Source organism: Ylistrum balloti, unplaced genomic scaffold, assembly GCF_031769215.1.
Source record: "Ylistrum balloti isolate Yb309-2 unplaced genomic scaffold, AGI_CSIRO_Ybal_v1 Utg371544, whole genome shotgun sequence".
In the NCBI taxonomy this organism is placed as follows: Eukaryota; Metazoa; Mollusca; class Bivalvia; order Pectinida; family Pectinidae; genus Ylistrum; species Ylistrum balloti.
The window spans coordinates 1-12,089 of NW_026782795.1; the positions used below are offsets into that span (position 1 = coordinate 1).

Sequence of the window (12,089 nt, forward strand, 5' to 3'; positions counted from 1 at the left end):
AGCATTGTTCATCGTATTGGTCAGTAGTGGCCAGTTTTAGACATCGGGATACATGCAGATTTTTCAGGAGCATCAGCCAGTAGGGAGGCTTGTACAGCCTGGGTCAAACCAGGCAGTCTAGCAATGCCTTCCAGCAGTGCATCCGCTCCATTCCTTCAAAAAATAACAACATATCATGACTGCAAACATATAAATTTCTCTTGTGATTCTACTGAAAAGTAACAGATATGAGTGTGCTGATTACAAGGTTGTTGATTGATAAATAAATATAAGTTCATCAATATGATACTGAGATACTGAGATAGAAAGATTTAATATCTTATCTGAGTGTTTGGTGTCTTTTACAGGATGACATACATAAATCTGCTGAGGGAAGACAACTGCCTTCTAAGTATTGGACCAGTTTAGTCAAGAGGATGTCATTTCTGATTTAATCAATTTTACCAGGTTGGAGAAGCAATATTGAGATATCTCAGATTTTATTGTTTTGATAATAAAAGAATTAAACATGCAATGGTAGAAAACTGGCTGTCAAGGGAGAAAACTTGATAAAAGGAGAACACTTGATAAAAGGAGACACTTCATACTCAGAAATTCTTACCTGGTAAGTTCCTCAGTGGTAGTTTTGGGCCTGTGAGACAACAAATGTAGAGTCACTCTAATCCCATGCATTTTTGAAACATGGTGACTTGATTTGAGACATTTAAACACAATAAGTGTGAGGTACTTCATCTGTTGCAAAAGAAATATAAAACTGAAGACATTATATATCGTCTACATCCTCTAAAACTAGCTTGTTTAATCCTTTTGGAAGTAGAAGTTTGCTGTTTAGACCTATATTCTGATTTCATATTTTCATGCAAGAATATTTCTGACTAAAATGGACAGAACTCAAAGGAAAATAATTGGAATGAAAATGAAAAACGAAATTAAGTAAACTATGTTTCATCAAAATTGCTTGAAAGGTTTTATTCAGAAGACAATCCACAGACAGATAGACAGACAGAAGGACAGGTGGACAGGCTCATATAGCTTCATACCCACTGACCCCCTCCAGACATTGACCATGGGTTCATGGTAGAAACATTTGTGCTTTCATGGCTACAGACAAACCACAAACATAAAACAAAATACAATAAACAAGACATCATCTTAAAGAATTATGTATTATATGAAAGCCATGAGAAATGTTACTTTTGTAATGATGTCTCAGGTATACAACAAAAAGAGCACCAACAAACAATTTATATCATACAATATAAACTAGGGCTATAGAGTGATGTACTGAGACAGTGTCACAATATGTATCAATATAAACTAGGGCTATATAGTGATGTACTGAGACAGTGTCACAATATGTATCAATATAAACTAGGGCTATAGAGTGATGTACTGAGACAGTGTCACAATATGTATCAATATAAACTAGGGCTATAGAGTGATGTACTGAGACAGTGTCACAATATGTATCAATATAAACTAGGGCTATAGGGTGATGCACTGAGACTGCACCGAGACTGTATCACAATATGTATCAATATAAACTAGGGCTATATAGTGATGCACCGAGACTGCACCGAGACTGTATCACAATATGTATCAATATAAACTAGGGCTATAGAGTGATGTACTGAGACAGTGTCACAATATGTATCAATATAAACTAGGGCTATATAGTGATGTACTGAGACAGTGTCACAATATGTATCAATATAAACTAGGGCTATATAGTGATGCACTGAGACTGCACCGAGACTGTATCACAATATGTATCAATATAAACTAGGGTTATATAGTGATGCACCGAGACTATAACACAATATGTATCAATATAAACTAGGGCTATATAGTGATGTACTGAGACTGTATCACAATATGTATCAATATAAACTAGGGCTATAGGGTGATGCACTGAGACTGCACCGAGACTATAACACAATATGTATCAATATAAACTAGAGCTATATAGTGATGCACCGAGACTGCACCGAGACTGTATCACAATATGTATCAATATGAACTAGGGCTATATTGTGATGCACCGAGACTGTATCACAATACCGGGTATGTATCGCAATATATCATCTTTCAAAGTTGAAAGATAGAATGCTTCATCTTTGCCAGAGTCTAAGCTGAAAAAAACATGCAGAACCAGTTCAAGTTTAGATGCAGTTTTTACTTATTGGTATTAAGAATTTTTAAGAAATTCATATTAAATGCTAAAAAAGTGATATATATTGTGAAATACAGTTGTTTTTGTACCCTAATACATTACTTTTGAGTATTAATATATACTGGTATATCTTTACATCCCTAATATAGCCCATTATATCTGAAGTGTAATCAAGATCATTATTATACATAACAGATAACAACATAAATTTGAAGACTACATTTGGAATTACCAAACTATCTGCATTTTGCTCAAATTTAGCGAAGTTTGCGATTCCTCGTGCCAGTTGTGCGAGTAGTTCTCTGTTTTTGATGTCTGATTTCAACACCTCACACAAACATTTCATCAACTCCTGTAAGCCTCCCTACAATACAAGGATTGTTCAATATTTAAAAATCTTGATAAATAAACCTAACTTTGTAATTCTTAAATCAAATTTGCAGTTTGAAAAGTTCTGAAGTTCTGAAAGTTTCAGTGTAAGTCCATGGTATTTTCATGTGACTTTCTGAGGACTTTTTCTATTGATGACGTGAATAAAAGAAAAACCAGAAGCTTAAGGAATTTGCAGAGATATCAGACAGACATTGGTAACACTATATGCCAACACTTCTCCCCCACCCCTCCTCAGACCTATACTGGTAGGGGGCATAAAAAAATGAGTGTGAATATGTTGGGAAAAATTTTACTGTAAAATTCTGAGTTGTTTCTACAAAAGTTATTTTCCTAAAGACAACAGAACTTCTTATTTTCCTCAAAATTACCTACCTGGTCTTCTGCATTGGTTGCTAGGTTACCAATAAGACAAGCACAATTAACTAACACTTGGTCATTATGGGGTTGGCTTTTGATGACTTTCATTAAACTCCTTCCTGAGGTAAAATCCTCCTGTTCAATGTAAGTTCAAATGTGGCTACATTGTATCAGTAAACCAGCTGAGCACCACAAAATAATATAAACACATCCTATTTATAAACATTTCTGTTTGTTTTACTGCAATAGCATACCTTTCAATGAAATTGGTTCTATTCTTGATAAACCTGTGTCTGATTATAAGGCTATAATAAGACTATCCACATCAAATGCAATTTTGGTAGAAATGCAAAAAATGTTCAAAGTATTTTTTTTCATGCAAGACCAATATTGAGCCCAGAAGTTATGTGTTGCCCTCATGGGCTTCCATACCTGTATTATCCTGTGTATGTGAAAGTTTGAGCCCAGTGACAGAAATGACAGGACTTTAAGTGATACTTCCTGCATCTAAATATAGAAACAAAACATTAAAGTGACTACATTTCTACTTCTTCCTTCCTCACATAGAATAAATTTTCAACGAAAAGAACATGCTGGATGTGTTACTGATGTAGACATGTTTTATCCTGTATAGCACAAAATTCTTCTTGTCACCATGAAGAATGGTCAGTGATCAAGCAAAATGATATACTATCACGACCAGTGTATGTATAGCGTATCAAATGCTTTTATGCACTCAATTTCCATTTTCCCCCTTGTCTACAAAATGGTTAGTATTACAAACACATAACTTTTCTCCATGAATCTGTCTTCAAGAGGGAATATTTTACCAGGCTAACACAAAATTCACAAATTGTAGACAAAGTAGTAATCAGAGAATAAAGAAAATAATGTACCGGTTTTCTTTGAGTGCTAGCTCATTACTAAGCAGTTACCATGGTGATAAACTAACCTGTTCATCACTGGACGCTGTGAGGCACAAAATATTATACAGAACGTTGTGCTCACTGCCCATGATACTCGAATGGGTGTTCTGGTTCTCCGCTATCATAGACAGTGTACTGACCGCCAGGAGTGCTACGGTGTAACTGTTGCCAGGGGCACACAACTTCAGTACAGGGTCCAGTACACCATCTTTTACAACTGTTAAAACAGTAAATCTTGAGTGAATGTAACTGACACTGAAATAACAAAGGTAGCAACATGTAGGTTACTGGTGATCCCCATGCAGTCACCGTTGTGTGGAGAGACGACCAAATCCACAAAAAGGACGGTTTCCAGTATATTTTGTCACTGAAAGTAGTCACCATACATTCAATGTGCTCCAAATTGCCTTTGAACCTTTATTCACACAAAATAAAACAAATTTTTTTTCCAAACAGAAAAAGTTGGACTTTTATTAGTTAACAATTCCCCTAACCTAAACAAAACTGATTCCTGGCTACAAACAGAAGCTCCAGATCAAACTGGTCAACAGCCAAAAGTACTTTATTGGAAAGAAAAAAAGAATCACTAATCTATCTTTATCTAATTTAATGCGTTCCATCCCTCTGTCTTCATAGAGACTATACTTTCTGCTTACACAAAGTTAAAAATGACCCAGACCAAATTTGTTCAAATTCTTTCTATCTTAATAGATGAAGAAGAATTTATATTTATGATTTAGTCGGGCAGGTGACGCCATAACTTTTCATTAGTTAGTTTTGTAGAGTTAGACAAGTCTAGAGTGAGTTAAGTTTGATTTGATATAAATATATAATCTTACCCTTAGCCCTCAAATCTGGTGATTTACAGAAAATCATGAGAGCACTAATGCCATCTAACTTCATCTGTTCATTTTCACTCGTGGAACGCATCAATATACTGAAAAAGAAAGGATGTACTGGTAACAGTAATATTGGACACAAGAGTTTTTGTATCATTGAAAGAGAGACTACTTAAACTGTAATCCTTTTTAAAGAAAAATCTTGATATCCATAGCATATTTATCCTACAATATGCCTATTCCTGATCGAATATTCTGCATCTTGGATACAAGAAGCACTTTGTGATACACTCACATTTTTGGGTACACTCACATTTTGCATTACACTCACATGAAGGAGAAACACATGTATACTTTGCTTTTAGCAGTAACATCATCTGCATGACATCTTAGAGTCAACACTTTCCCTATTCAGGAGGGAGAAGGTCCAACTCTTGATTTCTATATAATAACATTATTTTTGTACAACTGTCAGAGAAACTGGATTTCTTGTTCATGTTATCATAATCCTTATCAAGTCATGAGAGAGACTAGTTCAAATATGTTGTTTCATAGTTCAGTATTGCTGAGCCTGGTTTTTTTTATGATTCAAATTGCCATGTCTTTACCTAAATCTGAAACAAAAAGCATGCTTTTTTCACAAAAAATCGGGGAATAGCTTATTGTTTTCTCTCGCATTTCATTGCAAAGCGTAATTTTGTTCACTTTTTCATTCTTTCCTGGAAACACCAAAGCAGAGAATTTGTCAATAAAATGTCTATAAGTTTTCTTTTCTTATGCTAGAATATCTTTAGCATTTATTGTCAAGGATGTGTTAAAAACATATTGGTTAGAAGTAAGTTTTGATGTAATTAGCAGTCTGATCAGATCATTCCTTTAATGAAACGATGCTGCCTCATTAACTTTCAGACATTAATGCCATGAGAAGCGAAACACTTACTTGCAGATTGAGCAGACAACACCAATTTCCACCAATATTTTATGTAAAGGGTGGTGCATAGACAACTGGTGTAGGCCGTTCATAACACACTTCTGTACACAGAAAATAGGGGTCAGACATGGTCAGTTATAGTGGAGCCTTGTGGTATCCAACAACAAAATAGACTTAATCCGCCAGGGTGTCAAAATTTGGTAGTGTTAATAAGTAAGTGAAATACCATAAATATAGACTTGAGACAATGTTAAAATAAGACAAGTTTTACCAAACAATACTGTAACCAAACAATTTTTTCTACATACTTATATCCTGATGAAACACCGATATGTTTCAGTTTAGCTCTATTGTTAAATTTCCACTGTCCATGTCTATGAATACCAACTGAAAGTGTTCCAATATTTTATTGTATGGAAACCAATTGCCTACTCAAAGTAATAGTGACATTGACCTTTGAACCTGAAAATGTCATTTGTACCAAAACCAAATGGTATGAAGTTTAGTATGATTATTCCATGGAAACTCCATAATTGATGTGTGTATGGACATGAAGGGGGATGTCAGTTGTAATTATAATATGCTCTCTGGTCTGTGATCTGTAACAAAGACATTTGGAAAGATGTCATTATGTGTGTATATTACATGGTTTGCTTCTGCCAATGGAACCAGCGCATTTTCTTTGACAAAAGTCAGAGGTGAGCTTATCACAGGACAATACAATGCCATCGGTTTATAGTTCTACTTAACTGTACCGTATTTTCCAGTCTATAAGCTGCAGCTTTTTTCCTCATAAAACAAAAAAATCTGGCTGGCTTGACCTCAGACTTAAGGGTTTATTGCAGGATAAAACTGGTAAACAGGTAACTATACTGAAGTGACTTCCACATAAAACAGACGGGTGTTTCTGACATATCATGGTACCTACCGCGAGTATATAATTATCAATCCTCCCTAGAGCCACCAAAGTCTGTAAACCTCCGAGTTCCACTACCTGTAGAAATGTCAAGTTTTACAATAGTAAGAAACCAATTATTCTTCAGTTTCTCTTTCATTTAAAGAAATGGCAATATCACAATCTATAAAAACTAACCAAAACGTTAAACTGTACAGACATCAAAATTCATTTACACACTGAATGTGGGCTGGGGAGGTGACATATGGTAACTCATGCTGGAGACATCAAGTGCATTGGCTTGTATGTGTTAGAGATTAATCAAAATTACAAAATGGATGACTTACTTTAGTATAAAGATTGAATTCTGAGACATATCCAACATTAAAAGTTACTTACTCTGCATAAACCATGAGGCTCTATCAGCTGTTTAACTAAACCCTCAGCAGCCTTTATCTGGTGTTGCTGAAAACATGGTCAACAGATAACAAGGAAGTACACATAATTAAAAGGCCTGATTCTTGTACTTTTGTTTTCCAGATCTTCAGAAAAATTTCAGGCAGATAAAATAATAAAAAAAATAATGAAAAAAAAAAAAAATGATAATCCTGATTTCCATCCAAACTTTCCATTATACTACATCACACTTGAGTTCCTGCTTCTGTATTCATTTTTTCATATAAAATGAAGTAAAAATCCATTTAATAAATGAAAACCCCTGGGATAGTGTCCATATAGACTTATCAAATCACTTATTTTCCTGTTTACTTATATTAGACTTACTTAAGAAAATAGTATGAAATGATGCTAATTATGTGTTCGATTTTTAAAAAGTTATCTCCTCCATGGTATTTTCTTTTCAGAATCTACCCTCTGACAGTGTTTCTTTTACATGAATTTAACAGAAGCCGTTCACTACATTCCATTTGGAAAATAAAACAAAAATTTTCTCAGAAGTTGGAAAAGATACTGCAGTTTGTTCTTTTTTTATGACTACAATAATGGACACAAAAATCACTGATTCATAAATCTCATTTATAATAATCTATAGGCACAACTAACAAGAGGCCCAGAGGGCCTGTATCGCTCACCTGGATCTTTATGACCAACAGTACTAAATCTGTGCATATGTTACATGTTTAACACATTTGACCCTTGTGACCTTGACTATGGGTCAAGGTCATATCTTTTTACAAACTTTCTTGGACTTCATAAAAGGAACATACTGGCCAAATATATTGATTCTAGGCTTTTCGATATTTCAGAAGAAATTATTTAAACGTTTTAACACATTTGACCTCTGTGACCTTGAATATGGGTCAAGGTTTTTTTTTTTTGAAAACTTTGTGAAACTTCAACAAAGGAACCTTCCAGCCAAATATAATGATTCTAGGCCTTCCAGTATTTTGAAAGAAGTCGTTTAAAGGTTTTAACACATTTGACCTCTGTGACCTTGAATATGGGACAAGGTCATTTCTCTTTGCAAACTTTGTTGGGCTTCATCAAAGGAACCTTCCAGCTAAATATAATGGTTCTAGGCCTTCCGGTATTTTGGAAGAAGTCGTTTAAATGTTTTAACACATCTGACCTCTGTGACGTTGAATATAGGGCAGGGTCATTTCTTTTCGCAAACTTTGTTGGGCTTTATCAAAGGAACCTTCCAGCCATATATAATGATTCTAGGCCTTCCAGTATTTTGGAAGAAGTCGTTTAAATGTTTTAACACATTTGACCTCTGTGACCTAGAATAAGGGTCAAGATTATTTCTTTTTGCAAACTTTGTTGGGCCTCATCAAAGGAACCTTCCAGCCAAATATGATAACTCTACGCCTTTCGGTATTTCAGAAGAAGTTGTTTAAATGAAAAGTTGACAGACACAGGACGGAGGGATGGATGACGGACGACGGAGGCCGCGGTATGCATAACCTCACTTGACCCTTTGGGCCAGGTGAGCTTATGGATGGACAATGAAAAAATAGAAAATGAAATTGAAAATTCAAAAACAATTCCTTCAAAAAATGACCTGAATGTGTGACAGACTACACATACCAATGATGTTGATCTGGATTTAGTGACTAAATTTGCCACAGGTAGACAGGAATCACATACTCGCTCTGGTTGGGAAATTCCCATGTGTGGAAGCTGGACCTGTCAAGTGTACACAATTTACATGCCAGTTTATGTGATCGGTAGCCCATAAAAGACAATTAATTGCAAGAACTATCTAAACTGGTTATAGGAAAAGGAAATTAAAAATCCTCTTTTTCTCAGAAAAGTAGAAAACATTACAAGACATAAAGACATAACTCCCTTTTTCCAATTTGACATAATTCCTTATTCCAATTTAGTTGACTTTAAAAAGAAAAATGTCATTTACAAAGAAATTCCATGTCAAGATATTTTTGATGTTAAAGCTGACAGTGTTCAATAAAAAAATTTAATACCAATCTTTAGAAAAATATTAATGAACAGGATAGTTTTGAGATAAAATTCGACATAAAAATAATGATAAATGTTGGTGCAATTTGTCCATATATGTACATTTTCTTAACAACACATTAATAGTAGCAAGTTTTTTTCATATGATTAAGAATGAAAATAATTGAGACAATCAAATTCCATTTGGTCATATAACACTTTCTCAGCTTTTAGCTATCCAGCACAAACCTTAAAAATATGACTCACTTTTTCATTGCAGCACTTGCCACACAACACTCGTCCACACTGACGACAATGATGTTTGCGTCGGAGCTGGTTAAACTTGTTGTTACACAGAATACAAAATGCAACCACATCATCAGCTACCCAACTACAAAGACACAAGTCAGAATTGAATGTACATTGTATATCAAATATCAATTCTGCTGCATCAATGATATATACATGTAATAACAACACTTTTGCTGGTAATTAATGAAGTACAAAATATTCAGTGACTTACAGAACAGTCTGACATGATAGACCATTGATACATATGACAACCGTTAAATACATTTAATAAATTTTGGAGGTTTCAGAGCTCCATCAATGGTGAAGATTATGATCTGTTCTGTTGTGTGCAGGGGTGGCCATCTTGGATTTAAGACACACCTGAAAAACAACAACACATGGTCAGGACCATCTCAAGATCATTTCATGCAAGCTTGAGCTCAATCTCACTGGTGGAACTTGGGGAGAAGTTGAAAATGACAGCTTAACATGTAAATATACAACTGTATACATCTCCTTCCTTCCTCTTCCACAGAATGAAAATACACTGGAAATGACAGGTAAATTATAGCTCCATAGGCCATTAGCTGCAGAATCTATATAAACTAATGTGGGGATAGATTTGAAGTGTGAAACTAAGTCTAATGCTGTTGTTTCCCTCAGTCTACTCATTTTTGCTATAGCTAGTATCAAGTACTGGGTATGTGCACTTAGGGTGGTGGAGAGATAAGATTCAAAATGTCATGGGACAAGAGTGTCTATTTATAGCCTTCATTTCAGCTGTAGCTTATGTTTAATCCGGACATTCATAAGCTTTAGATATTAAACATTTTGATTGATGGATCAGATATATGTGACATTACCACGGACTTAAAGTCTGTGGTGTATTACCATGATCAAAATGCCTAAAATCTGGTGTAGGAGCCATGGAAATTCGGGATAAAACAGATGGTTCCACCACATTTCTCTCGAAATGGTTTACGAAGCCAATCGTCGATATACATACATTACAATGATAATGAAAATAGATACTTTGGTTTGACGAGGGTGAAATTTGGAGTATTGAACACATTTGGGAGTCCCTCTGTCCGAGCTGGGTAGACGTCCACTCCCTCTAGCTTGATCACAAGTGGATATGTTCCCATCACGCAGATCACTAGCGTCACAAAACAATCGTATTATACCAGTAACATATGTCCTGTATACTTAAATTTCGATATTGCAGAGATGCACGATGGGTCGGCTACTTTGTGCGTGATCTGATTACCGATTATCTCTTAGCCTAGTAAATGACCGTGGTTGTCCCGCCTCCTTTCGATTTGAAAACGAGGCGGTAATAAAGAAGCCTCGTTTCGAAACTGAAAGTAACTTTTATACAAACGTTACATACCCCGGTGTGACTATTTTCTATTTGTATTCTAGGATGTAGATAATATATTTGTTGCAAGCTGCTTATTGCCCGGCGATACAGTACTGATTCTATTAATTTTGTGGAATTTTGCGGTCTCCTACATTGTATTTTTCCACGGTCTAAAACTGATGTGGGGACAGATTTGAAGTGTGAAACGAACTAGCAGCTGCAAAATCTCTTAAAACTAATATGGGGATAGATTTGAAATGTGAAACTTTCATTCTTTATTTCATTCGCGACTTTGTCGTCATTTTTTTACAAATAAATTGTGAAGTACAAAGGCTTATGACTTTTCATGAACATAAATACTTGTTACATGTATAGTTTGATACATCCAATTGTGTTTATAATAATTTAATAATTACAAAATAATTTACCATCACTGCTTTCATCAAACATGACACCTGAAAGGTATCGACAAAAATGTGCCCGAAAGATTTCAGCGGTTTCGCCTATAGCAAAACAAAAGAAAAACGAAACTTGTAACCTTGTAACCACAATTCTAGAAACAAGGACGGAAGAATCTAAGAACTCGTTCTTCCCCGTGCCACTATCGCCTGTACCTGCTTAACAAGAAAACCGTGCACTCAGTGTCACAACTTAGACCTTCAAGGCTATAGTCAGTAATCTCCAGCCAACAACAAGTAACCTGCAACTCCCCCTCCAAACCCCCACCACACCACACCTCTCATGCATTACATGTCCGTAAGGATTATACATTGTAAACATACAGATGCAGAAGATGTTTTGGCAAGCTAAGTTAACATTAGGTCCGTTTGGTCAACAGGCGATATCTCTTCTACAGCTATTACACAAATTCCATTACCATCGGCTTATTGGTGATTGAAAAGAGGAAGATTTTGAAGTGTCTCAAGGTAATTATTTTTTTATCCTGAAAGTGGGTCACACGATGTTATTCATTTTAATAAACTTGGAAGCCCCTTTACCCAGCATCGTTTGATACTGGCCAAATATCACGACCCATGGCTTATTTCGGTTATTGAGAAGAAGTTTGAAGTTCTTAGCATGTGTGACCTTGTAAGTGGCGAAGATAAGTCATTTAAAGAAACTTGGGAACCCTTAATTTCATTCCACGGTATCGCATGACACTTATCAAATTGCATTACCATGGGTCTTTCGGTTATTGAGAAGAAGTCGTTTGAGGAGTTTAATCCATATGCTCAACATATCTCATTTGAACCAATTTGTGAGCCCTCGATCCTAGCATGTAGCTTGAATATCATGATTCGTGCTATTGAGAAGAGGTCGGATAATTGAAGGGAAAAGTTAACGCCGGACGACAGACAGACGTAGTGCATGTAAACTTTCTGGTAAGAGCTCATAATTTATATATTCTTTCCGTCTTGTTTTCCAGAGTTGAGTAAAAATTACTTGTTTTTTATCAATGATTTGCTAAACTAGGCCAAGATAAAAGTGACATTTACACAAGACATA

At 35.4% G+C, this 12,089-nt stretch overlaps 1 protein-coding gene across 2 annotated transcripts; it reads right to left on the reverse strand.

Moving 5' to 3' along the window:
* Window positions 1-6: 6 nt before the first annotated feature.
* On the reverse strand, window positions 7-10,515 carry LOC132562908 (uncharacterized). 2 transcript variants are annotated; one of them, XM_060227685.1, is made up of 13 exons: window positions 10,256-10,515; window positions 9,200-9,323; window positions 8,564-8,662; window positions 6,914-6,979; window positions 6,548-6,613; window positions 5,629-5,720; window positions 4,689-4,786; window positions 3,876-4,066; window positions 3,356-3,430; window positions 2,939-3,058; window positions 2,406-2,537; window positions 602-732; window positions 7-153 (listed from the first exon to the last, which is right to left on the reverse strand). In XM_060227685.1, the coding sequence occupies exons 1-13, from the start codon at window positions 10,366-10,368 to the stop codon at window positions 21-23; spliced, it is 1,440 nt and encodes a 479-aa protein (XP_060083668.1). In that variant the 5' UTR covers window positions 10,369-10,515; the 3' UTR covers window positions 7-20. The 2 variants fall into 2 exon arrangements, with proteins under 2 accessions (XP_060083668.1, XP_060083669.1); XM_060227686.1 differs by having other exon boundaries at window positions 78-153; window positions 602-631.
* Window positions 10,516-12,089: the final 1,574 nt, after the last annotated feature.

Excerpts from the sequence above, each read along its gene's own strand:
- LOC132562908 (XM_060227685.1), bottom strand. The coding sequence starts at position 10,368 with ATGGGAACATATCCACTTGTGATCAAGCTAGAGGGAGTGGACGTCTAC. Across the intron at positions 4,787-5,628 it reads GTTGTCTGCTCAATCTGCAA|TATATTGATGCGTTCCACGA; the intron begins GTAAGTGTTTCG and ends TTTCTTTTTCAG. Across the intron at positions 2,538-2,938 it reads CAACCAATGCAGAAGACCAG|GGAGGCTTACAGGAGTTGAT; the intron begins GTAGGTAATTTT and ends CTTGTATTGTAG.